Source organism: Penicillium paradoxum, assembly GCF_028828445.1.
Source record: "Penicillium paradoxum strain IBT 22861 chromosome Unknown utg000002l_segment0_segment0, whole genome shotgun sequence".
NCBI classification, from domain to species: Eukaryota; Fungi; Ascomycota; class Eurotiomycetes; order Eurotiales; family Aspergillaceae; genus Penicillium; species Penicillium paradoxum.
In genome coordinates this window covers 1,311,102-1,336,795 of record NW_026643180.1, presented here as the reverse complement: position 1 = coordinate 1,336,795, position 25,694 = coordinate 1,311,102, and the positions used below count along the sequence as shown (strand labels likewise).

Genomic DNA, 25,694 nt, shown 5'->3' with positions numbered 1-25,694 from the left:
CTTGTTATTATGGTAGACGATGATATACCACTTTTTGTGATGGACAAAAAAAATAAAAGTTTTCATTTTTTGGCATCTCATACAGATATGGTATGTTCTCTTAGCGAGGCGCGTATTCTGACGACTTTCCTTCTCGCTTCATAGCTTCCAGCCACGCTATATTGTACAGTAACACATTTACTCAGTTATCATTCTTCCAAAAGATACGCCCTTCAAACAAACGACGTGCTGTACGAAAGACCGTAGCAGAAGTCAAGGCTCCATCGGCATCAAAATTGGCCCCAACCATCAGCTTCCCACCGGCATGTCCAATAGTAATACCAGCCCTGTCGACCGGATCTTTATCCACAACCCCAGCCACTGTACTCTGCGGCACACGAGCAGCAGCAGCAAGAGCCAGAGCAACAGTAATAGGAACCGCCTTATGCGGCTGTCCCACAGAAAGCGCGCGAGCAAGCAGATCAACATCCACAGACGTCTGATTCTGCTCGATATCCCGTGCGTTCGTGGTAGAAGTAGCAGCCACCATACAGATCTTAGGCACACTACCCGGCACCTTTGAAACCTCATCCGCAATTCCCATTTTCACACCCGCCTGCCGACGAATGGAATCCAAGCGCGGAAGTAGACCCGGATGAGCTGTGATTTCATCGGGAGTCAAGTTCCCTTCAACGCCGAGATCAGCCGCCTGTATAAACACACAGGGGTTCCCGACGTCGATGCAGGTCGCTCTAATCCCGTCGAATGTGTCGGTGACGTTACCCGTAGGCAGGAGTTTCCCCGTCACCGAACCGGCCGGGTCGATGAAATCCAGCTGCACGCGAGCCGCGGTACCAGCAACACCGTCGATAGCAAAGTCGCCGCTGGAGGCGGCTTCGCCTTCGACGACAGGGAAAGAAGAATGGATGATTTTGCCGGTATTGGTGTTGTGGATGCGTACCGAGGCTGAGTCCGGGCTGGCATCCTGTAAGGGGAACAGGCGCGCATCAACAGCGAACGGACCCACGGCGGAACTCATGTTCCCGCAGTTACTGGAATAGTCGACATCTGTGTTCTTGATGCCGAGTGATATGAAGGTGTAATCGACGTCGGCCTCGGCGTGCGTCGACGGACCTACTACGCAGACTTTGGAGAGGCTGGATAGGCCACCGCCTAGCCCGTCTAATTGGCGGCCATGGGGATCTGGACTGCCGATTACACTGCGGAAGATGGGGGCCCAGTCTTTTTTATTTTGGGGTAGGTCTTGTTGTTTGAAGAAGACTGCGCGAGAGGTGCCGCCGCGGTAGTATGCTGCTGGTAGGGAGTGTTGCTTTTTGATTTGGAGATATCGCCGGCTACCCGGTGCGGATTGGGTTAATGTGGTCTGACAGGGTAGGCGAGCTAGAGATTGTTTGAACATGCTGGATCTCCGATGAACTAGGGCAGTATTTGAGGCTGGGATATGGTCTAAATAACTAGTCGGAGTCACTCCGATGGCCGGCTGGCGGTGTCGGACCGTTCCGTTGAGCCGTCGCATGGGCCGATTAGGGCAAGAATGTAGGGTAGAAAGTAGGTATCAACGAGATATATGTTTGATCTAGGGAATAAAATGAAAGAAATACAAGCGTATGGGTATATTCAAAAGTAGAGGGCTATGAGAATAGTCCGTATGTCCGGCTTGAGGCACCTCTCTATATTGGATCATCACGATAAATTATGACTCTGTAGTTTGTCAGCCAAATCGCTGCTTGGCTAGAGCTTGCAAGAAACTCATAGTCTCCTCCTCCTTCTGTCGATACGCCTGTGCCCGCTCTTCTCGCTCTGCAGCACGGGCACGAAGGATTTCTTCCCTCCGAATCTCGCGCTCATTCTTCTTGCGCTGGTCTTTTTCCTTCTCCCGTTTCATAGCAGCGAAATCATTTTCCCCGCCCATTAAATCCTCATCTCGAGCTGGCTCAGGCGAGCCACCGCGCGCATCCGCGAATGCACGGTTGCTTGCAGCGACTTCTCGGCGCTTCTCGAGCTGTCTCTCCCGCGTGCCGGCCTCAGCTCGCGGCGCAATCTCGTCTTCGAGATGGCGCATTGCAGATTTATGCGAGCGCAATTCGGCACGATATCCATCACGCGACTCACCGCGCGCAGCGATGGCATCTTCGATGGCAGTTTCTGGAAAGGGTTAGCATATTGGCAATACTTAGGCGAAAGACAGAATCTTACCTCTTTTAAGCTCAAGATCTTGCATATTCGGGATTGTAGGGCCCGCCAGTGGACCTCCTCTCGCTGGACCACCTTGCGGAAGAGTAGGCCCATACTCATCGTCGTCGTCGTCATCCTCGCCTACTGGTGGATCCCGTGGTACTTCACCAGTCGCTCGCTCGCCCCGTGCATAATCAGGCGATTCGCGTCCGCCATTGTAATCAGCTGCCGGTTCTTGTTGAGCGCTCTGGCGTGCCCTGTCGAGTGTAGCGGAATCATACCATCCCTCTGCGAGCTCTCCGCGGTTCCTGCGATGTCAGTAAACGTCATGCAAAGCAAAACACCCCCCTCATACATACCATTTTTGTGTAAAGCTCTTCCATCGCCCTCTAACTTCATCTTCACTCATATCTTCAATGAATTTTCCTTTCTGGATGTCCAAGTACATGCCAAACATGGGCTCGTATGTCTCCAGGTCGCGCCCCGATAGCTCGCGCGCTTGGTAGGGGAGCACTACTGGTTTCGCTGGAGCATCTCTGTGTCGCCTTTCATGGCGATCACGGTCTCTTCCTTGGTCATGTCGGCGGTGGTCTGATTTGTGTCTATCTGATCGGTGCGGAGAACGCGAGCGCGATCTCTCTCGGGGCCGGTGGCGGTGGGGATGGCTATGGCGGCTGCGGTGATGACGGTGACTTGAGCTTGGTGCGGAGGGGGACGCAGCTCTGTGCGAGGAACGAGTTGGTGAAGGCATTTTCGCTGTTCTACCTGCGAGGTTCTTGGAAGAGAGTTGGAATTTGTCTGGGGCTGGATAAGGGAAAATAGTGGGTCGGCTTATCGGTTTCGCCGTCTGATTGTCGGCTTTGTATTCCACGCTTGAGTCTCAACGCTTCTACTTACGAGGTAATATTGGATCCAAAGAGTCAATTTGGTATAGATTCGTCATGAAAAAGAGTATATATAATATCCGAGGGGAATTATTCATTGTGGTAAATACATCTAACCGAAGAGGTATACATCGTTCAATAATCCAGCAAACATAAGTCAGCTTTAGCTGGGAGGAGCACTCTGCTCCTGGCTTGGGTTAGCAGCAGTCTCAGCAGGGGTAGCGGGCGCACTCGACTGTGAGTTGGCCTTAGACCGGCTGGCCGCGGCCATCTGCCAGGCCGGGATGGAAGCAGACCGACCGAGCTGTGAGAGAGGGTTCGGGCTCTGGCTTGTGCTCGCCGGGGGAGCAGCTTGAGTAGGCTCCTGTTCAACAGGAGTCACAGTAGCAGCCAGACTATTCGTGGCGGCAGGGGTAGTGGAACTAGCGGGGGTCTCTTCCGGTGCGGGGCGAGGAGTACTGGGGATGGGGGTAACTCCAACAGTCCTGCCAGCAACAGGGATACCTCCACTACTACCAAGTCGGTTGCCAAGCAAGGTCTTCAAGCTCTTGAGCTCAGTTCCGAGCTCCTTCAGTCGGTTCTCATTGCCTTCCCGGGCGCCTTCAAGCGCCTTAGGAATGGCATCCTTCAATGACTTCACCTCGTCGCTGATGCGACGAGTCTCATCGTCTCTGCGACGGGATGAGTTCTTGAGATCAGCAACAAGACTCTCTACGTCCTTGAGGGCCCCATCTAAGCGCTCGGTGCGGGCTTCTTCGGCGGTCTTCAATGCGGCAGTATCGGTCGACAGCTGTTCGATCAAAGTAAATGCACGAGAGAACTGCTCATCGATGTTTTCTTTATCTTGCTCAAGCTGGGGAGGAGTTGGTGGGGCGATTAAAGGTGCGATATAGCGCTGCATCGATTGATCAGCGTGGTTACTTTTGAGAGATGGCGACAAACGAATACCTTTGTGACGGTATATAACCCATAGCCGACTCCACCGACCACCGTTGCCATGATAAACCAGTCCCGCCAATCTCTTTTGGGGGGTCTATTCATATAATTAGTCCCGAGGATCAAGCGGCGATCGACAGTTAAACATACTCAGGAGGCGGCTGCCATTGATTATATGGGGGATATCCATATGCTTGAGGTGGAGGTGGTTGCCGGTAAGGAACAGGCTGTGAAGAATAGCTATAGGCAGGGGATGCTGCAGCTGTTGCCGCGGCCGCGGCAGATGGGTCTTCGCCCACTCGCGATAAGGCGATGTCTACCTCCTCTCGAGTTAAGTTTTTAGACTGAAGGAATGAGATCCTCTTTTCAATTGGTGACGATGCAACCGATGGGTCCTGGAGGACTGGAGAAAGTCAGCGATTACCACACAGCAAGGTGTACACCACGAAGTCCATACAAGTAATCTAGCAGACATGAGTTAGTAGTAGCCCCAAAAATAGATAAGGCACAGGAGTGTAAGGGAGCACTTACAGCTGAAGAAATCAGCTCCTCGCGTGGAGCCATTATGATTGATGTCGACTACCAGTGAAGTGAAGGAGAGATGATTTAGGGAGAGATGAGATGCGACGCTCATATCGGCAATCGCCGTTTGGACCTCGGAACTTGCGCCAACGCCAAGACTTCCCCAGACCGGGAGTCTCGTGATTATCGGCCAAACCGTTTTTCCTTCCATCACACACCGCCTTCCTTATACGGAAGTGGCACGCATTTGTTTACATCCAAATCCCCTCGTGGGTGCCAAACAACAGATCAAACCCCTCCTCGAATTTTGTGGCGTAACCCACTTGGACATTCTATCTCTGTCAATACCTCTCAGCATACTGAAACTTTAGTCATAGCCAAAAGGCTCAACTTGTTTATCGCCGCTTTCGCGGCTTGTTAATCACCATGTCGCAAGATACTGGGCTGTTCAGCATCAAGCGCTCCCGAGAAGTAAATATCTCCCATCTTTCTTTTGGCGCACGATAAGATACTGACTTTTATGCGCATTAAGACTCTTGGGAGTGTACAGAACTTCTCCGCCATCCCCCAACCACAGTCGGCGCTAAAGCGCCCAAGCTCTATCGGATTCCAAAACCCCCAATTCAGCTCTCAGGGTCATCGAGCCTCCTTGATGGGCATGGGCTCAACCGGTCGTCCACAGCAACCGAATTTTTCGCGCGCGTCAATGGGTGGGCCATATGGTGCTGATGCTGGACTTTCGTCTGTTCGCCGGTCAGTGTCGAGTAATATGTTCAATGGGGCCAGTGCCAGTCGACAAAGCTATGCGCCGGGTTCTCTTTCCTCGAACGCTGCGCCTCAGAATCCGCAGCGCAGAAGCAGTGTGTTCTCACGACCGTCAACGGGAGGAGGCCCCATGGGACATCAATCATTCTTCACCCAAGTCCCTGCTGTAGCCGGTGTCCCCAGAGATCCGCGCCCTCTCAGAGACCGATCTTTCCAGGCGCGGATTGGTCAAGAATTATTGGAATATTTGACCATTCACGGGTTCGAGTTGGAGATGAAGCATTCTTTGGGGCAGAACACTCTACGCTCGCCAACGCAGAAGGATTTTAACTACATCTTCCAGTGGCTATACCACCGGATCGACCCGGGACACAAATTTCAAAAGGCAATGGATGCCGAAGTACCGCCAATTTTGAAGCAATTACGATACCCTTATGAGAAAGGCATCACAAAGTCACAGATCGCAGCCGTTGGTGGCCAGAATTGGTCGACGTTCCTTGGAATGTTACATTGGTTGATGCAATTGGCTCAAATGATGGATCGCTATCAGTCCGGCGAATATGATGATGCATGCGCCGAGGCGGGTGTTGATGTCTCCGGTGATCGCATCATCTTCCGCTTCCTCACCCAGGCCTATCACGATTGGCTACAAGGTGGTGAAGATGAGGATGATGACACTGCGGAAAAGCGGCTAATTCCACATGTCGAAAACATGTCACGAGAATTCGCTCATGGCAATGAGCGATATGTGCAGGAAATGGAGGCGTTGGAAGCGGAGAATCAGGCTCTTCGTGAGCAGATCAAAGAAGTGGAGAAGAGCGCCCCTGACATTGCCAAATTGGATAAACACTTCCGCATTATGGAGGATGATAAGAGGAAATTCGAGGATTACAATCAGAATGTCAAAGGAAAAATCGACAAGTATGAGACCCGCATCAAGTTCCTTGACGCGGAGATCCAGAAAACCGACGTCGATCTCCAAGCTACTGAATCTGAGCGTTCCGAACTCCAGGCAAGTGTCGATCGCCAAGGCATTACAATTCAGGACATCGACCGCATGAACTCGGAGCGAGAACGCCTACAAAAAACCCTCGAAGATACTGTGGCTCGCCTAGAAGAGGTTCATGCCCGGGTCATGGAGAAAGAAGCGGAAGCCAGTCAGAAACTAGAGGATCTGGAGCAGATCGTGAAAGCTTACAATACTCTTGGCTACCAGACTAGCCTGATTCCTGCAGCTGCTGAGAATGCGAAGGGCCAAGATTATGAGCTTAGTCTGAATATTAATGAGAACAATTTCTCCGCAAGCCAGATTGGTGGCCCCCCCAGCCGAATCTCCCCTGAGGGAGATCGTCTACTGGCGGAACCTTTTACTGGATATCACCCAGCACATTTGCTCAGTCTGGATCTTCGTGGCTTTGTTCGAAACAGCCTGCAATCACTCCGCAAAGAGATCAATGAACGACGGAAGCAGGGGATCGACGACGATCTCGAGCGTCGTAATTTGCTAGACAACATCAAAGAGGCAATGGACGAGAAGCGAAGCGAGGTGGAAGCCTTGGAGCATCGACGTCGGGCGGCAGAGGAAGAGTTCGAGCGGACCAAAGAAATCACTACTACTCAGAAGTTGGCTTCTGATGCCCAAATTGAGAAGATGGAGAAAGAATTGGCCAAAATGCGCGCTTCACTCAGCGAAAATGTACAATTGGTGGAGCAGCGGGAGATGAACACCAATATTGAGTACGAACAACTGACACTTCGGGCAAATGCTCTTCGGGAGGAGTTACATACCAACGTTGAGACGATGCTCAACGACGTGATTCGCTTCAAAGTACATGTTCAGAAAGGTCTCGAAGATTACGAGAGCTTTGTTGTTGATGAAGTGGAACAGGAACTTGGAAGCGAAGATGTTCCTGAAGAGGAGCTTTGAAGTTATTTTGTTTTCACGATTTCATGATTGGTGTTTGTCAATTGGATGTTGATTTCATGTATAATACCCCCCGGATCGATTCAGGATTACTTATTATGGCCCCGAGGCGCAATCATACATATGTTTTGAACCTTGAACACTATAGGACCGCGTACTATAGGGGTTCACATTGCTAGTGTATTTAGTGTTGAGACTAGAGGTCCCGTGATGTGCAGGCATCACCTTCCTAGCTACATAGATAGTCGGGAGCTTCGTCTCCTTTCCAATACAACTCTCTCCCTCCTCTCTCTCTCTCTCTCTTGTGCCCTACTACGTAGGTCCCAACATTTAGTGCGAGTGTTGAGAAACCCAGCCAGTACTTAGTAACTACGTGGGATCCAAAGGGAAGGCAAAAAAAGGCTTCTCAATGTCGATCCAACCGGAATCTAAAGACTCTCCATTTTTATATGTGGTCAATCTAGCCAGCCAGGCCCCACTGCAACAGTACTTTCCTGGAATCTACAGGACCCTAGGCCGATCCAAAAGTACTGTTGCACCTAGACCAAGAAGATTAAAGACTACACCCACGTCTACAGAGGCACCTTCATTAATTGGCTCAATTTAACCGGATATCGCCTTGTTCGGAGGTGATAAAAATCCCCCTAGGAATCTTAGCAGTAGTCTAGTAATACAAAACTTAGGGCTAACACAGAATACATGGCTCTTTTCACCGTAGGAAGTGCAAATATTTAGTGGCGTTATATCATCAGCGTTATTGAACTCTTTGGACTACTCAGCATCAATCGGAGCAGATCTGGAAATTATTTAATATATCCTCCTGATTCATTTTCCTTGTTGAATTTCTAGTTTTATTTCTCTGGTCGATCCATCAATTTTCAGGATATGCATAGATGTATTGATTAAAAGCCAAACCAACAAGCCTCAACCTCCTATTGATATTTTAATTAGGCTTGACAGTACTTCCTGAGTTACCTCCATATGAGCAAAGTCACGATCTACAAGATGATATGAAAAGAAAAAGAAAAAGAAAAAGAAAAAAAGAAAAAACCAACAACAATAAGCAAAAAGGGAACAAAAAGCAAAAGAGCAAAACGAAATAGAAAAGAAATCAAGAACACGAGGCAAAATGTGGGCGATGGTAAACCACTACACTAGAACAATCCCAACGTCAGTCATACGGTCATCCTCTGCTGAAACGTCTTTAGACACGAAGGGGAAGACTCGAGAGAGATATGGCCTCTTGCATAATAAGGTAGGTCAAGAGATCAACTACCTTGCCGTAGTTTCTTCCGAGGGTTCGGTGGGACACGGTTGTCCACTATTCATAAATCAGACACTTGCCCTCAGTAGTAATGGGATAATTGGACCATTCCCCCCTGTCATTGTTTATATGGGGAAAATGAAACTTATCTCTATCACTAGCCATACCGTAGACAACTGTATTGACCTTTCTTAGGGTCTTGCGCTCTTGGTGAACGATACCTAGGAGAAAAGGGGATGATTAGAAAAGTACTGTTAGACATAGTCTATTAAGATATACCTATATAGCTAAGGAGTTGGGCCTCCCCAGCGCTTACTATACCCTCCTTCTTAGCCTCAGCGATAACCAGGTTAATCGCCTTTTCTGATATTGCACGGGTTTCTCCGTACCGCAAAGTATAATCCGCACGTCCGCTGGTTTTATACTGCCTCGTATCGTATAGGATCGGGCGAGAGGTTATATAGGTTTCGTGTTCTAGGTTTAAGGGCCATTGCCTATATTCGCTAGACGCAGAGACCTAATCCAGCACTGAGTATAGTAGAATATCAAGAACGTATCGTACTGCTGTTTCTTTTTGAGTGCTATACTGGCTGCCTCTTTGAACTATTCTCAATATTTCGACTATCAGATGTTAGTATGTGGTCACTAGGTTATTGTATCCATGTGATTAGGCAGGACTGAGCAAAATCAGGGCAATATATGGGAAAGGGTAGGTTATTGGGATATAGCCTAGTCGAAAAATACTTAGAACAAAGTGCAAGCCAAGCGAAACGGAAATATCAAAAAGAGAAATTATCATGCTTCCTAGAAAGAGAGGTCTTCAGGAGGCAAATTCTCCCCAGAGGCTGAAGCAGGGGGAATGGCTTTTCGGGGGAGTAAATCAGGGCCGAGCGTTACACCCACAAAGTCCAAATGTACAACGCTGGTCCACAGAACCCACCCTTCCCATGACATCTGTAGGATAAAGAAAACAGAGGCATCGGTTTCGAATGCATTGCAAATCTCAACTTTCATGTTCGGCGGGAGTGAGCGAACGGCTTTTGAAAAGCTATCCACAGCGTCTCGTTGTCCCTCAAGCGTCAGCTTCACCAGCACATGCTTTTGGCTCACTCCAGATACTGGCCGAGGGAGGCAGGATCGACTAGTATCACTGAACGCAAGGCTGATTGCTCTGGTGCCGCTAAACGTTTCGAACACGGCGTGGGGGGCATGCTCAGGCTTCTCGACCTGTACTTGCTGGTACCACTCAGCCGTTGTGAAATTCTGTTGGTTATTAAACTTTTGCACGGCGCGGAACAGTCTTTGGGTAAACGAAGCGGTATTTGAGCGTACAGACGCAATTTCATGAACTCCACAGGCCGCAATGATGTGAATGTTCGTTGTCGAGTTGGGCTGCCGTGCTGCAGCAGCCGCGTGGCAGCAATCGAGTATTACCAGAGAATCCACTGACTGTGCAGATTCCAGAGTACCTCTGATAGACCGCCACAGAATTCTTCCATGACGTGACGTAAAGCACAGAGCATCATCATGAAGGCCACCATGACCAACATAAAAGAAAATGAACAGAGAGGGTGGTGACGACCGGATACATTGTCCAAGGAGTTTGCTGAGATTCTCTTGCAGGCTCCAGGCTGGTGTTTTGTCCGAATTCGGGATCACAAATCTGTTACATTGGACCCCAAGCGGTTTCAGAATTGATTCCATTGTCACCATATCATTCTCTGCGCCAAGTTCATCGTTTTCCCACCGGATCAATATGCCAATCTTTCGCACATAAGACTTGCTCTGTGCGGAAGCTACTTTCTTCAGCGCTGCTTCAAGGTCCGGAAGCTTTCTGGTCGAGACTGGTTTGATTGGGAATGAGATGGGGATAGTGCTTGGGCTTGCGGCCGCAGGTTGCTTTGCGGGTGACTTTAAGCCTGCTAACTGCGACATCTTGCTAAGAGAACACAATGTCAGCCTGTGCATAAAGTGAGGGGACTGCTCTTAGCCTCACTTCTCGGTCAGATGAAACTAGCAGGGTTGTAGAAATCAGAAGGGTGATTGTTGTTTGGCGAAAAAAAGTAGTAGTGCAGAAATCAGAAGGTTGATCGTTGTTTGAGGAAAAAAGTAAGGAGAGTTAGGAAAGGGGAGGAGGGTGGTGTTTATATCTGTGATTTTGCTGCCTTCCCAATTGGGCGACGGCGACCATCCATGGATTCCGTTGGTCCTGTCTATTTTTCTCTTTATTATACCTATTGTCCTCTTGTTCATTCCTATCGTTAACTCATAACTCTCTCACGTTCAATCTCGACTCTCTGTATGTAGAATGCCCGGTAGGGAATATATAAAAATCCTCTTTTTAAATATAGGGAGCCTATAATTCTATACCTTTCTATGGTTATGTATCTATCACTTCGCTAGGGGTCTTTCCATTCAGTTTGCACACGTCATTAGTTGCTCTAGTTAAGTCTCAGGTAGTTCTGTTGTTATTCTTGGGGTGAGGTGGCAGAGAGAGAGAGAGAGAGAGAGAGAGAGAGAGAGAGAGAGAGAGAGAGAGAGAGAGAGAGATGTGTATTGGTGATTTGGGGGAAGGAACTAGGCAGCGTGAGTTGAGTCGAGGAGCCTATTCAAGCACCTGAACGTCAACATCTAACGAGTAACGACTAGCTTCCCTCCGACTCCTGAGTATTTCTTAAAATCCGAACCAGTTTTTTGTTTTGCGAGGAGTATGCAAGTCCTCCGGTCGAAGTTTGATACATGACCTTTCTGTATCGCTCGTTTTTGAAGTAAAAAAGGTTGCAGGACCGCAAGGCTTTTAATGATCGAGGCGACGCATTCTCAAAACAGACTCGAGGACTTTTTTTTCTATCACATAGGCTTGGTCTCGCATTGTCAGCGTGCACACGGTCTGCTAGATCGGCATGCCGTTTCCAATGGGCATCATCTGGAGATAAACCACGACCGACGTTAAACCACTTTGTGATAATCGGAGTCAGTGTAAGTAAACAGTCACCGCGAGCCGTCCAATCACATGACTGCCCCGATATCCATCCACATCTTCTACGACCTTGGCATAGAACTGGGCCGACATCTATCCGTCTATGGAGTACGGAGTATAGAGTCCACTGTTCAATCTGATGCAAAAGTGGATCGATCGACAGGAGTAATGTCTAGACTGCGTCCGGAGCTGTCACTCGCTCGCTCGACCTGGGTCTTGCTTGTCTGAAACAGTTCACTCATCACATACAGCGCTTCTATCAACCCTGCCACCCACTCCGGGATTCCAGACCACCTGCCACGGTACCTGGTCCCACCACAATATGCCGTTCTGGGGGCGCCAGGGCGATTTTTTCATCATTTATGATGATCACGTCTGATTTAGATTGTTGTGCCACCGGTTGAGAGTTTGCCCCTGCCGATCTAGGTCCCTGGTCCCCTCACACGGAACACAGATAGTTTCGGCTGGATTTGACGGCTGGATTTTTTCAATTTGACCGTCGACGATGAGACCGAAGGGGGGTATATAACTAGAAGGAGGTTCCTCATGTCTGGGGCTTCTCTCGACCACAGTGCTGTGCACCTACCTTCTTTTTTTTTCAAAAACATTCAGATCTTTCTTTACACAGCTACTTCTAGCATCCATTCATTTTCCTCTCGCGCATTTGTTTCTGAAACTATTCAACTCAACAATCCATCATGAAGTTCACCACTGTCTTTGGCGTTGCTGTCCTATGCATGACCCATTCTGCTGTTGCTTGGAAGCTTCCTGTGCGTACTTTTACTGTAAATTATCCGCCGATCTTGTTCTTTACTGACATTTTGTCCCCAGCACGGCGATAAGCCTCAGGATAAGCCTCAGGATAAGCCTCAGGGTCCCCCTCCTACTGGGCTGCTATTCCCCTCTGGTCCCACGCCCACCGGTCCTCCTCCCAGTGACTGCCCCTCTGGATTCCCATCCGGATTCCCTCCTGGTCCTGGAGGACCTCGACCTAAGCCCACTGGACCTCCTCCTAGTGGCTTTCCCTTTGACTTCCCATCGGACTTCCCTCCTTGTCCTGGAGGCCCTCAGCCCACCGACACTCTGAGCGGCTTCCCCTCTGGCTTCCCCGAACCCACGGGCCCTCCCCGTCCACCCGTTGGATCTAGAATTGCCCGAGGAGGACGAGGACCTCTCCGTGGGTCTGGTGAACGTCCTCATGGTGAACGTCCTCATGGTGGACCTCATGGAGGACCTGGCCCCGAGGGACCTAAGCCCACCGGCACCATTAGCGGTGTTTCATCAGGATTCCCTACACTTACCAGTGTCTCTTGCGGATTCCCTGAGCCTACCGGTCTTCCTTCCGGTTTCCCAAGTGAAGGTCCCGGTGGTTCCTTCACCAGTCTGCCCTTCCCAACTCCAACCCTATCTCCCACCGATGCTGGCCAGGGCAAGGAACCATCTGATCTGGAGGATTTCCCTCGTATTCACGCCCGCCAGATCCGCCCTATGTTGTTTTAGAATTTGTGTTCTGCAGCTTCGCTCGTTGTGGCATGTGAGATAGAACAAACCTGCGTTTTCCATAGCTGCTGGATCAGCTATGGAACTGGTAACGGTGCTGTATATTTTGGAAGTAATCTGTTTCTGGTTGTTATGCCGAGCAGTAGATCTGGGTAGACATATTCAAGAATGACCTCCAAATACAAGAAGGCATGGGCATTTGAATTGCCTTCACAATGTTATTAAATATCCATTTTAGGCAACTTTCCCAAATTTCCGTTCCCCCAACATTTATCACCATGCCTTAGTAGAGAATAGGAATACAACATACACCAGAGAAACCATTCCAGCCCAATCAGCCTGGCACCCCATCTATTAGCCTCCAACTACCAATGTTGTCAGTTGTACTTTGCAGTAACTCCGCATTCTGTGGCCTCCCATTGGCTGATAGCTCGGTGCTGACTCAGCCCTTTCTGATCTCGATTTCCAAAATTCTCGCATCTCGGCTTTTGTCTACATTAACAGTACCCTGTTGCTACGGGTTTTTCCTCATTATTGCGGGTGAAACTCGTGAATCCTACGACATGTACCGTCTGTGAATCGATATGTATCACGCCAATCCCGTATCCATCGAGATCGCGAAACCTATACACCCGCCTTCGAGGCTTGCGGTACCATGAGCAGGTGCTTGCGCCCCGGCCGTATCCTGCCATCCGGTCGAAGGCCAGCTTCACGACACCCTTTCCTCACATACCGATCCGTTTCTCCTTTTTCTCGGCCGACTTGGACTCAATTCACGCGGAAAACTCGCGATGATGAAAGAGAGATTAACTTCCCAGATGAAGTTATCTTTTTACGCCGATACAATGCAATTCAGCATCCTCCCCTTACACACGACCAGAAGAGGGATATCACTGCATGGATCCCATTGCTAAGGCAGCATGTTCCACCAAAAGTCGCCATGCCTGCAGGCCAGCCAGGGCGGCTTCGACCACTCCGCGAATCTCAATCCGAGCTCGATCGAACCCACGCTGTAATGGGGTGCTTGTGGGATGCCAGAATGCATTTTGAATACGAACTCATTGCGTATCTCGGATTCGAGTTGAAGGAGTGGTCTAATGTACACGCCCTTTTGAACAGCATGGTCGACACCTATGAGTTGCTAGCTCCCCATATGCCTCCTAAAAATCCCTCGGCTGGACTTGATTGGGACAGACCATTTCGCGTGCGCCGCCAGGGCGAGCCAGTATCCGACTCGGAGTCTCCGCTCACCGAAAAAGTTTCTCTTAGCAAGCTCACGGGAGGAACCAAACCAAAATCCCCTTGGAAATGGTCTTGTCTAAAGCCTACTCCCACGGATAACGTTTCTCTTGATACCCTGACGGTAGAACCTGCGCCGAGATTCTTTGCTGAGAGGATCATGGCTGAAGTTCTCGCCAACCTCGGCTCTTTGGTTTTGTATGCCTCACATGGCTCGCCAGAAGATTCTAAACATGCAATGACCTGTGTATTCCGAATCCTTGCGCGTCTACACCATGCAGGCATGATCTCCGACAGAGTTTACCAATATCCAACTCCAGATGCCAGCCAGAGTGTATTCCGTCCACCGGGCCTCCATCTTTTATCCAATTCCATAATGAGCGTTCTGTCCGACGCGGCCTGGCATGAACACGAAGCATCGGTGGCTGCGGCCGCTGCTGATGTAGGAGAGATGTCACCCTTTATTCCTTATAATCCGGGCATTCGAGAGCTGGGACCCGAGATCTGGTTGGAGCTCATTTTGTGGTGCTGTGTGGAGCATGGCTTCTGCAAAACAGGCTCACTAATTGTGAAACGGATGACCCAGCTGAAGGAATGGAGAGTTGAGAGTTGGGCACCTCTCATCAAGCACCTCGATATAGTCAAACAAACCAATATTGGTATCGAGCAATCATGGCGCCAGCCAGGTCAAGCCGAGAAGCCTCAGACATTCAAGCGTCAGAACAAGCCACCGTTCAATGGTCTTGGAGTTCGAACTATCAGCGCTGAGGTGGTTGCATCATTGCGGAATAGCTTGGCAAACAAGGCCTATGTCGGGATGGGAGACCGCGGGTATCTTCCTGCGGATCTCATCAAGTTGTCCGGCCCTCTCACTAAAATTCTCGAGCGCCCTAGCTCTAGCCGTGCACTTTTACCAACAAACAGGAATACCAATTGGCAGATCGTACGGGTCCTGAGCTCAGGCTGTTTAAAGCCATCGTCCGATCCTGTCTCTTTCGAGGCACTCCTGAGATCCTACTGTAATGTTGTTCCTCCATGGGAAGGGGATGAGTTGAGGAAAGCCCAACAGCTGGATTCCCAACCGCGGTCCCAATTCTATGACGAATCGGCTGCTTTGACTGGCTTGATAGAATTCAATCTCAACTATTATGCTCGAGACAAGCAAAGTGGACGCCTCTTCCACCAGTATGCTTGGCTTCAAAATATTGCTGATGCGAGCAAGGCACGACACATCCAAGCGTTCTTCGAACAATTGAGTCAGGCCAATGACGAACATGTTTCCTCCTTGTTTGATTTCAAGTCTTCTGAGCCCCAGGGTATTTCTCAATCATCTATCCCACAGCTGTCATACTCCACCTTTGCCAATATTCTGGATGTGGCGACTACAACCCACGCGTTTGATTTTGGCCGACAACTACTCCTGGATGATGACCTTGATGGCCCTGCTATTCCTCAAAGTGCATATGGCAATCAAGCTCTGGCGCCGTCTATCCTCAGATTTGCCGCTGCCACCGATAATTTCGAACTTGGCGATCGTGTCATCTCGTCGCTCGAGATCCCCCTTTCTGTTAATACCATCAAATCCTTGATCAACTTCAGCATCGCACGAAAAGATTGGAGCCGTGTGGTACTAATGCTCAAATTCCTGACCGAGAACCGAGCGAAGTCCTGGGGCTACACCAATCTCGGCGCACTAGCAAGTGCAATCATTCGACTCCATGCCACCGTTCAGCGCAAGACAGCTGCTGGCACCTTGGCTCAGGCCGACATAAACGACCTGAAACAAGCCACGGATATCTTGCTCCGCATTTTCCGCGGCGAGTGGAACGCCACTTCCTATCGTGAGAAGGTCAGGAACTTCCAGCTTCGAGCCCTCTCTCGTATGCACCGTGTACTTTCCGCCATCCCAGGTCCTCTACCAGCCATTCTCAAGAAAGTCGAGATACCCAAGGAAATCACAGGACGCCACAAGGCCACCCTCATCCCTCCAGCCACTTTCCACGATATCTTCGCCGCCGTCGTCGAAACGCAAGGCGCCATCGTAGGCAAGCAGTTCTGGGATAAAGTCTGTGTCGACTGGCTATCACCCAACCGCCAGCTCCAAGCTCCAGGCGGTGTCGGCCGACTCCTCTTCAGCAACGAGCGAACAAACGGCAACGGAAACCCCGGCTGGGACGCCAAATACGTCGCCCACGTCCGAAGCAAGGCCACCGTAGCAGATCTCAACACGGTCCGCATTCTCGCACGAACCGCCGCCCGAGAATACGCCGCAGAAGTCGAACAATCCACGAGCCAACAACGCTCCGACCAGAAATCCAATATACCCCAACCCAACTCCACCTCCCCCGACCCATCCTCCTCCTTCACCTACAACCCCGACATCCCATACAAACCCTCCATCTCCAAAGCCGAATACCGCTACCAATCCACAAAGGGCAAACCACCCCAGACAGAACTAGAATCCATTCTAGACTTCTGTCTCGAAACCTTCCTCAAATTCGGTCTCCCGGAGGACCAGGTCGACATCGAGATCCCCGGCCACATGCGTCGCATGCAGAGTCGACGTGTATTCACATACCCTCTACGCGGACCCGTCAGACACCGAATCAAGTACAACAGAGAAGACCCATGGATGAAATCTTCCTGGCCGGAGGAATTGGCTGCGTCCATGCCTGAGCCGGAGAAGGCTCGCAAGATTTGAGTGGGAGAATCCAACCCCCTTGTTCCCCCGGCTCTGTCTTGCATGTATTTCTATTTCGAAGTAAAAACTATTCTCCAATGTATATACATCTTTTTTTTTCTTCTCTCTATAGACCAATTAATCAGTTCGATTTGAGATTTCAGTCCCCTGAAGATTCATACTCTATGCCACGCGTGGTTTAATTCGAAAGAAGAAGAAAATGTAACTCGAAGTCATTATCAAAAGTCCTGGTATCATGCGCTAATATAGATTCCCCCAGTTCAAAGATAATGCTATTCCCAAACGCCCCCGAAAGCTTGAGATCCTCAAACCCCGGTCGTGAGTCCAGCTCTGAACCGGGATCTGCAAGGGTGTATAGCGCTCAGGGGATTCAGCTGGACTTGAAAATAGCTGCCTGGATATTCCTGCTTCAAAGCTCACTGAAACCAGAATGCCCAAATTACTACCCCGTATAACAGAGAGACCTGAATAAGTGCATAGTTACGCTACCTAGGTCTACCCCCGAAAAGCAGGCATAATGAAGCATTTCATATAGTCGGCCGTGTTTGCGCGCCTTGCGATGTCTCTTCGGTAGTCCTTTCAACTATATCCTGGAAAGTCTTTTGAGAAGAAACTTTGTCAGATATCTTCTTCCCTGCGTAATAGCTTCCATCACGATGCTGTGCAAGTAACGAGGTCGAGAACGGTCTAAAAGACATATTCAGCCAGCTAATTCGATTTGAATTGAAACTCCTGAGCGCTATACACCTTCGCAGGCTTCAAATCCCAAGCCAGTTCAAGACCAAGGATCGTATAAACCAGAATACCGAACCAAAAACGCGCGTTTGTTTTTTAATTTCTCAAAATGCCACCTCCCGAAACACGTAATATACAACATTATCAGAATAAGCGAAACAAATGGGTAAATATGCAGGTAAAGAGGAAAGAGAGATTCGTATCACAGACAAGATAGAGATGTAAGTGATGAATCGAATGCAGGCATTGAACAAGAGAGGAATGGCCATAATGCAATTAAAGAGAATAAGAGATGGAAAGGGAGGTAGTTGCGATGAGGGAATATATAGGACAAATACTTTTGTATTTCGTGTTCGTGTTCGGTGCGTGGGTGTTTCATAAAGACATGTATATGGGTTCGTGAGAGCTTCTCATTGTTCCCAATCACCATTCTCATTAGAATGCGGGAAGAAAGATCTCATGAATTCCCCGCTGATGGGATCATACGGGAAATACGAGTCTTGCGCTTCAGCCGTTAACGAGGACAGCAATTCCGAGGTCGAGGTACTTGGATGAGCGAAGTTATCTTCGCCAGGCGGTGCCTGTGATCCAGACATTGGGGGCGGTTCTTGCAGACTACAGAAATCGCCAGCGCTGTGAGATGCGTCTTGAGATAGAGACTGGTCTGGTGGGGGTGGTGCTGAGCCGATGGTGGTTGTCGGCTCGGGTTGGTATGGGTAGGAAGGCATATCGCTGACGTCGTATTTCATGCCCTGGGCTAGTTTGCGGAGACTTAGATCACAGAGTTGCCAGGCGCGGCGGGAGGCGATGCTTCGTTCGGACATGGCGAAGAGCCAGCGGGTTGCCTTTTTGGATAGAATGATGAGGTTCTGTTCTTCATCGGGCATGTGGACGGCGCCGAATGATAGCTCGAGGAGGAGGACGGTGGCGGCTTGCATGAGATAGTGGAGGATACACCACCATGGAGCGATTCGGTAGAGTTGCAGGGCGTCTGGCTCGTCAGGGATCAGATCTAGCATGTGCCCAGCAGACTCTAGGGTTATTACAGCCATTTCGTGGCTGAAGGATGGGTTTGGGCCCTTTTGGCGGGCATCGCGGCGGCAGAGACATGGACGGCCTAGTGTGATTCGCGCACTGTAGTAATGCAGTGCTAGGGTCAGTTTGTAGCGAAGGATATCTGGTCCGTCATCATCCTTTCGTGTGAAGTCAAGCCCGGCTGGGAGACTGGATTGCCACATCTCGGTTCGGGACCTGAGTTCACCAATCCGGTTCTCGATATGCGCCCATGGGACCATCACACAGTCCACTGAATAGACTTTGTTGATAATTTCTTGTGCGACAACTGCCAGATCGCAATAGTACAGATAACAGAGTCCGTAGTTGACAGGCAGACCTTTGATCCAAGAAGTGTCGCGTGCTCGAGTATGGTGAATGGCCTCCTTGCCATTTGCCGGGTTGAGCGGCATCTGTCTGATACATGCACTCGCTACGACGTTGTTGATTCGTTCGTCTCGCAGGGTCGTGTCTGTGAGTACTTCAAAGGCAGCAGGCTCTTGCAACTGGTGTTCTTCAAATGGAATCGGAAAAGGCGAGGTGCACACTCCGTCCTGGATACAGGTTGCCCGGCCAGTCATTATACCGAGCATATGCTCGAAGTTGTACAAACACCACCAGACTCGATAACGGGCTTCTTTTGAAAGATCGGGTGTGGTTGGGCTGCTGCTTTTCATGTTGATGCCGAGTGCGATCGCAGAGCGCACTGCCAAAGCTGAGATTCTCCATGCCCTGTATAAAGTGTTATTGCACGTTCAATTCAACTGCAGGGAGAAGAGGGGTTGTTAGACTCACCGATTAATTTGATCGCTAGCCAGAAGATAGAATGCAATCAAGGCTTCTACTTGAACTTGCTGGAGATCAGGGTGACTGAAGAGGACATCACCGTTCATGCTCAAAATCCTAGCTCGGGTCAGGTACATCAAGTGGTCCTTTTCATTCCCAGCCCACGGGGCATCGATGAGATGACCGTGTTTAGCTCCAATGGCAAATATCATGTTCAATATAGCGAGCCACTTGTCACCTGGCCGAGCCGCACTGTCGAAAAAGGTCCGGTACTGCGCAGAGAAAAGAGGTTTGTTAATGATGGGATAGAATGGATGCACAGTAGTCAGATAAGCCTCGAACATATGATCCGCTACCTCGCGAGGAGGCATAGAATACAATTGCACCGGGCCCGGCACAGAGATATCCAGGTCGTCGAGGTGATAATTGACCGCGTGGAGAGATAATGCATTGTCAGTCTTGAGATCTTGACCAGGCTCCAGACTCCCCGGAAGACCTTGGGCACGTTGCTCTGCCTCCCTCTGCAGGCGTTGCATCCATGTGATTTCCGAGTTCTTTCCCATATAACCGGTTGCGCGAGCATGTTCCGATCGATTGAGGTCCTCTTCTACTCGATCGATCGCCTCGAGAGATCCAATAGACGAAGGCGAGGATGGTTCGTAATTGTCCATGACTTCATCCTGAGGAGTTCCCGAATGAGAGCGAGAGTTGTGCGACGAATAGTCCACCTCCGGGCCATGCTTTGATTCTAATTGTCAGTTACAGTCCCGAATTCTCACAGCAAGAAACCTTACCTTGTCCAGCAAGCTCTTGATCCGGTCGGCGGCGCGGCTCTCAACAACTCCCCCAGCTCTTTCAGCAGGTTCTCATAATCTTGTGCTTTCGCAGAAAGATTCTCAACTTGTCTGCAATGCGCCCAACAGCTCATCAGCATCCCATAGATTTGCGAAAAACCAGATGGCGCGACGGATAAACCTACTTTTTAGTTTTCTCCCTCCATCCCTGCGGATAATTGCAGGTAGCCCTCAGCTCGCGACACTGACGACAAACCGGTGTATCGCCGCTGCATTTCGTCTTGCGCTGTCTACAGGACTCACAAGCGCGGGGCACCCGGCGATTATGACGTGGGGCGATTCCGGCCCGTTGACGGGGAATAGCGACTTTAGCCTGTGTGGCCAGCGTTTTGTTCGGCGGAATCGAAGGTGGATTGGCGCTTTTGGTATCTAGCGTTGGTAACGTGTTTGCGATAGGAGGGCGGGATGTGGCGAGGTGCGCTTCTGGTTGCTGCATTGGTGCTGCGCCTTCGGGAGCCATGCCGTGTTGGCTTGGTTGGAGAGGCGATTCTTGGATCGTCATGATCGCAGAAGCCTTAAGGAACGTGGGTTGATGGAGTATGAAGTGCAGGAAATGAACGAAGATTATGATCTAATTAGGCGTGACCCTCTCCCGAGGTCCACCCGTTTAAAGCAACTTGGCACAGTGATTACTATAGATCTGCTCTTTCTGGCGCTTCCATGCGGTTTCTTGTTGTTCTCCAGGGGAAAAAAGTTCCCCGATCAAGCTTCTGTCAATTTAAATTGGCTCGAGGCCTAGGCCATCTGAAGGAGTAGTCTGGGGGGATCCTGGATATTTCAAGGTACCGATGCATTTCGGTATCCCGGCATAAAGTCGCAGCCAATGACAGGGCTAGATTCACATGGAAATGAGGTGGGCACTGGGAAGAGATTTGAGATCCATCAGGGCAGGCAATGTGCTCCATAAAAAGGGTTCACCAGAATGAAGCCGAATGAGCGTCAAGTGGCGGGATGCGATCTCGGGGATCCATGGACAAGGCCACCTTCCTAATTTGGGTCTACGTACGGTTCCTTGTCGGTTTTGTTCGACTTGGAGAAAGGTGAAAATGGGAAATGCTGAATTTATGGGAACCGCTAGTTATTTTGACACTTTTGGGTGAAGCCATTCCTCCGTGAAAAATATCCCGTACCCATCCAGGGTGAATAAACCAAAGCATGTGTATATATACAAGAGAAATAGGCATTAGCGAAAAAAAAGGAAAAAAGGTAGAGTGCGCCGAGAAACCAAATGGACATGTACAAGCAGGGGAAATAGAGGGTTAAAGAGCACATGGCGGGTCACAGCCCAGCCAAGAGTGGAGAGAAGGAGGAATCGTTAAAAGGGGAGGCGGTCTCAACGATGAGTTTAGAATTCGCCAAACATCTCGTCGAGCTCATCGACCTCCACCATCTCTGGGTTTTGCAGCTCTCTCCACGAATCGAAGACGGGCTCCGGCATCATGGAGATGGGCCGAGGGGTCAGAGTGAGCCTCTCGTGCGACTCAGTCAGGTCGGACATCTTCAGATCGACATCTGGAAGACCGCTGTTCAACATGTCAAGCGAGCGCTTGAGGGTTGACACGGGTGCAGCATCCAGATCCTCGGGGAGGCTGATCTGAGGCGCAGCGAGAGGACCAGTAAGCTCCTCACCATCCACACCAAGATCGGTCATAGCGCTCGTGCCAGACGAGACAGATGATGCGATGGAGGTGAGGGAGGGAGAGGGCGAGGTACCGAACAATGTAGTCGCGGCGGCCTCGTCCAAATCCTGGACCGTTTGGTCCACGGCCATGTGAGAGAAGTAGTCGCTATACTCTTCTTCGGACATACCGTGGCCATGCATAGACGGAGACATGGAACCGCCGTTCACAGGCGATTCAGACATGCACATGTCACGATCTCCCAGAGCACTCAAGCTCTCGGAGAGGATGGACTGACTACGGCTCGACTCGCTGGCTTTCTCCTCGGATGCACGCTCACGCACAGCGCTGGCGGTTTGTGTGAATTCCTTCTCATCACCCTCCAGGGGCGGGGAAGCCGCACGATGCGAGTGCATAAGACGCGTCAAATTACTGGCATCGGGGAAGTGGTCAGAAGAACCGTGGCTGGCTGAGCTGTTCAAATGCTCCTCAAAATCGGGGGAAGACAAGTCCACTTCGGGACTGGGACTACGTTCCCGCACCATCGTATCCTCCTCGTCGAGGCTAGACACACTGGGAGTAATATGCTTGTGATCCATGGCCGAAACCAGATCGTCATTCTCAGGAATGGGTTGATGAGGGAACGTAGTAAGATAGTAGTACACTTTGCGTGGGTGAATTAAGATAAGCTCCTTGGCAATAGGGCATGGCGCGAGAGCCGTCCAGGAACGCTTCATATAGGCAGCTAACCGTGATGAGAGCAACGCAGCTGGATTGGCAGAACTGGAAACACTACCGGTTAGCCATTGAGTCTCCAGCCAGTGGGAGAGGGGATACATACTTAGCAACATTCACATTCAGCGCAATCAGAACTGCGGCGAGTTCCTTCACGAGGTGCGGGCGGTTCCCGGTCTTTTCCAGTTGGTTAATTACCGCGACCACAATGTCGTCGTTAATTCCTTCTGTATCGATCTTGGGTGCCATTACTCCGTCCATAGGTGACGGAGGTGGTGTAATCTCAAATAGTCCATGTCGGCCGCGTACAATCGTCTTGGAGTCGGATGGCTCGGGTGATAATGAAGAACCGTGCGATCTCTTAACCTTTTTTAAAGGATGCTCATCGGTGTGAACTTTGGAGATAGAAGGAGACCGACGAGATGAATTTGGGAGCTGAATGCCCAATGACGGGAGAGATAGTGACTTGCGACGGGTGTTGTACGGCATTGTGAGGGACGTGACGGAGAGAACAAAGCAAGAATCAGATCAAAGGAGAGTAATAACAAGATGTGAGGATATAGTAGATAAAAAAAGAACAAGATATAATAATAAACAGAATACTAAGAAGAATAATAAAAAAAAAAGATTCTAAGATATGGGGGATTTAGAAAGGGGGATGAGGAGGATAAACGGGGGGGGGATCATCAAGATGCGACAGGAAGCTGTTTGGATGGCAAATTTACCAAACGGGGGCCTGAGGAATCCACGGGAAAAAGTGGAAAAATGAAAAAATGAAAAATGAAAAACCGAGAACCAAAGTGGATGTAATTTACCGTACGGTCACGATGCTCAAAAGGGCAGCCTCCCGAATTCGATGAGCGCTGATTGGCTCAACGGTTGTTTTTCTTTTTTTTCTTTTTGATTTTGATTTTCGTTCCTTCCAATTTTACTTTCGGAATGTACAACGTCAGACCGTGGAAATGGGAACAACACATTTGGCTTTGATATGAGATTCCAGTCCCCTGTGTCTTCGTACTCGAGACGGAGTACCTCGTTACCTCGTACTCGGGTAGATACTGGACGCTTGCTACTTTCTCTTTGTTATTGTCCTTCCTCACCGCCATGTCAAAAGCCACAGGGTCGTAACATGCGACACGCAAAGACGCAAAGTGAACAATTCGTAGGCAGTGGAGTCCGACCCATTCCTCTTCAGGCCTTAGTAGGAAAATCCCATAGTTCTTTCATTCTATCCTCGGGTTTAGTGCATACATACCGGACCAGAGGTGGGGCGGCCATGTGTTCTACGACCTGACTAGGTCCAATTTTGGTGCTCCAGCGAGTCTTAGCGTCTCCATGGATTTAGCGACCCCAGTGGTCACTTCATCCCGTATACATCGGATTCCGCTAATCCTGACCCGATTCCTGGAATAATAAATAAGACCTGCCACTCGATTGGTAGTCGCGTGGTGGATGCATTCTGGACGGTTTGTCCTTCCTGCATGGGATGTTTAGGGTATGCGTAGGATCTGTCATCTGTTGCTAGGGGACCGGTGCACACCGCTGTTGAATGATAGATCAAAATAAATTAATGGAGGAGTATACTCCGGAAATGTACTAAATATGCATACAACAATGTATTGCTGTCTGGGCATGTGTGTTCACAAACCCTTTAAAATTAGCAGCTAAGCGTTCAAAGGGACCCAACCGAAAAAAAAAAGCGTGCTTAACCCGAGCCCTCCGGTCGGAAACACCGAGACCCAAAAGAGCTTCCTAGCGCAACCGTTTACACACAGAAAAAAGGACAAGAAAATATCGACCACTTAAAGTCCACTGAGCCCCACGGCGCAGTGGATCCGGGGGATCCAATCGACGGCACATCGATCAATCAGAGCCGGTGTATCGTATTGTACATGGCGCTAGTAAGGGATGCTCACATTAGCGTCTCGGGGAGAAAAGGAACAGCGTTTGCCACTGACGATGAGCTGAGACACCTTTTTTGGGTTTCCTCGATATTCCAGCTGGGAGAGACGCGATCTATCCATTTGAGAGCATCGTACTGAGATTCCCGCAATTGCCTCCTAAAATCAGTGGTGATTCCATCCGGGGGGAAAAATCATATATTCCTTCCTACGTGCATATGATGACATCCTGCTTCCCCCCAGCCATCCGGATTCTCTATCCTCTTGAGTTTCAGTGATATGATGATGATCAATAGTTGGCCGATCAAGAGATATTACTGCACTTCATACTTCGCACATCGTATATCGTACATCATACATAGTCGCTATCTCCTCATAAGAAAGGCTTGGCGTCCAGCAAGGGACTGACATACATCGTAACCTAGCCACTATCAACATTGCTGTACGGAGTAATGCAGGTTGTACTCCGTATTCCGTACTCCGTATTCCGTATTGAGGGGAAACCTCATTCCTTGAATTATCCCTGTTCCTCGAGTCGCATTCGTGTATGTAGTAGGAGGACATCGCAGTCCGTTTTCATGACATCGACCACTCCGGTCCAGAGGATCGGGAACGTCAACCGTGGGACCGTTGTGACATGCACCCGGCTCAAGGGAATCGCTCCCAAGTTTATCTGATTGCAGTAGGGTACAGAATACATGGAGACAATAAAACGGTACATCTACATGAGAAGACGGTACCTACAGTATGCAGGTGCACGGCAATTCTCCGCATCTCCACAGCAGGTACTCTGTACTTCCAATGTACTCCGTAGGTAGCATCATGCCCCTCCATCTCCTCACATACGTCCGCAGCATTACATTTGTATGAGCAAGGCACAAGATAGAACATGCAAGATCATGCTTGCCACAACCCCATTTCAATTAGGATACGTTTTCCGGACATCGAGCAAATCACTGTCACGCCTCACCCAAGAGAGCTCCCAATCCCCGATCTATGTAGAACCACCAATCTGAGCGGAACTATCCCCCCCAAGCCCAGATCTACCAATCACCGCATCCTTGATAACCGATGTACGCATCAGCATCCAAACCTTGCTGAAAGCCGTTGTCCTCGGCTTT

General features: G+C 49.9%; 10 protein-coding genes across 10 annotated transcripts; 3 read left to right on the top strand and 7 right to left on the bottom strand.

The window, feature by feature from the left end:
- Positions 1-181: 181 nt before the first annotated feature.
- On the bottom strand, positions 182-1,399 carry N7457_000504 (DUF453 domain protein; the record flags this gene model as incomplete). Its single annotated transcript, XM_057171572.1, has 1 exon — positions 182-1,399. The coding sequence occupies one exon, from the start codon at positions 1,397-1,399 to the stop codon at positions 182-184; it is 1,218 nt and encodes a 405-aa protein (XP_057035475.1).
- A 312-nt stretch (positions 1,400-1,711) lies between these two features.
- On the bottom strand, positions 1,712-2,926 carry N7457_000503 (uncharacterized protein; the record flags this gene model as incomplete). Its single annotated transcript, XM_057171571.1, has 3 exons — positions 1,712-2,145; positions 2,197-2,483; positions 2,535-2,926. 3 exons carry the CDS (start codon positions 2,924-2,926, stop codon positions 1,712-1,714), a joined length of 1,113 nt encoding a protein of 370 aa, XP_057035474.1.
- A 296-nt stretch (positions 2,927-3,222) lies between these two features.
- pex14 (putative peroxisomal membrane anchor protein (Pex14)) lies at positions 3,223-4,559 on the bottom strand (the record flags this gene model as incomplete). Its single annotated transcript, XM_057171570.1, has 5 exons — positions 3,223-3,954; positions 4,008-4,092; positions 4,146-4,398; positions 4,453-4,459; positions 4,527-4,559. The coding sequence occupies 5 exons, from the start codon at positions 4,557-4,559 to the stop codon at positions 3,223-3,225; spliced, it is 1,110 nt and encodes a 369-aa protein (XP_057035473.1).
- Positions 4,560-4,943: 384 nt separating this feature from the next.
- Positions 4,944-7,209, top strand: N7457_000501 (kinetochore-associated Ndc80 complex subunit NDC80; the record flags this gene model as incomplete). Its single annotated transcript, XM_057171569.1, has 2 exons — positions 4,944-4,988; positions 5,050-7,209. The coding sequence occupies 2 exons, from the start codon at positions 4,944-4,946 to the stop codon at positions 7,207-7,209; spliced, it is 2,205 nt and encodes a 734-aa protein (XP_057035472.1).
- Positions 7,210-8,527: 1,318 nt separating this feature from the next.
- N7457_000500 (Restriction endonuclease type I HsdR N-terminal) lies at positions 8,528-8,942 on the bottom strand (the record flags this gene model as incomplete). The annotated part of the gene is made up of 2 exons (XM_057171568.1): positions 8,528-8,691; positions 8,750-8,942. Coding segments are annotated over 2 exons (357 nt in total), but the record flags the coding sequence as incomplete, so codon positions are not given.
- A 332-nt stretch (positions 8,943-9,274) lies between these two features.
- Positions 9,275-10,405, bottom strand: N7457_000499 (uncharacterized protein; the record flags this gene model as incomplete). Its single annotated transcript, XM_057171567.1, has 1 exon — positions 9,275-10,405. One exon carries the CDS (start codon positions 10,403-10,405, stop codon positions 9,275-9,277), a length of 1,131 nt encoding a protein of 376 aa, XP_057035470.1.
- A 1,743-nt stretch (positions 10,406-12,148) lies between these two features.
- Positions 12,149-12,950, top strand: N7457_000498 (uncharacterized protein; the record flags this gene model as incomplete). Its single annotated transcript, XM_057171566.1, has 2 exons — positions 12,149-12,220; positions 12,282-12,950. 2 exons carry the CDS (start codon positions 12,149-12,151, stop codon positions 12,948-12,950), a joined length of 741 nt encoding a protein of 246 aa, XP_057035469.1.
- A 655-nt stretch (positions 12,951-13,605) lies between these two features.
- N7457_000497 (uncharacterized protein) lies at positions 13,606-16,890 on the top strand (the record flags this gene model as incomplete). The annotated part of the gene is made up of 1 exon (XM_057171565.1): positions 13,606-16,890. One exon carries the CDS (start codon positions 13,606-13,608, stop codon positions 16,888-16,890), a length of 3,285 nt encoding a protein of 1,094 aa, XP_057035468.1.
- A 1,145-nt stretch (positions 16,891-18,035) lies between these two features.
- Positions 18,036-20,820, bottom strand: N7457_000496 (Zn(II)2Cys6 transcription factor; the record flags this gene model as incomplete). The annotated part of the gene is made up of 4 exons (XM_057171564.1): positions 18,036-19,410; positions 19,474-20,204; positions 20,259-20,316; positions 20,444-20,820. The coding sequence occupies 4 exons, from the start codon at positions 20,818-20,820 to the stop codon at positions 18,036-18,038; spliced, it is 2,541 nt and encodes an 846-aa protein (XP_057035467.1).
- Positions 20,821-21,663: 843 nt separating this feature from the next.
- N7457_000495 (uncharacterized protein) lies at positions 21,664-23,161 on the bottom strand (the record flags this gene model as incomplete). Its single annotated transcript, XM_057171563.1, has 2 exons — positions 21,664-22,720; positions 22,779-23,161. 2 exons carry the CDS (start codon positions 23,159-23,161, stop codon positions 21,664-21,666), a joined length of 1,440 nt encoding a protein of 479 aa, XP_057035466.1.
- Positions 23,162-25,694: the final 2,533 nt, after the last annotated feature.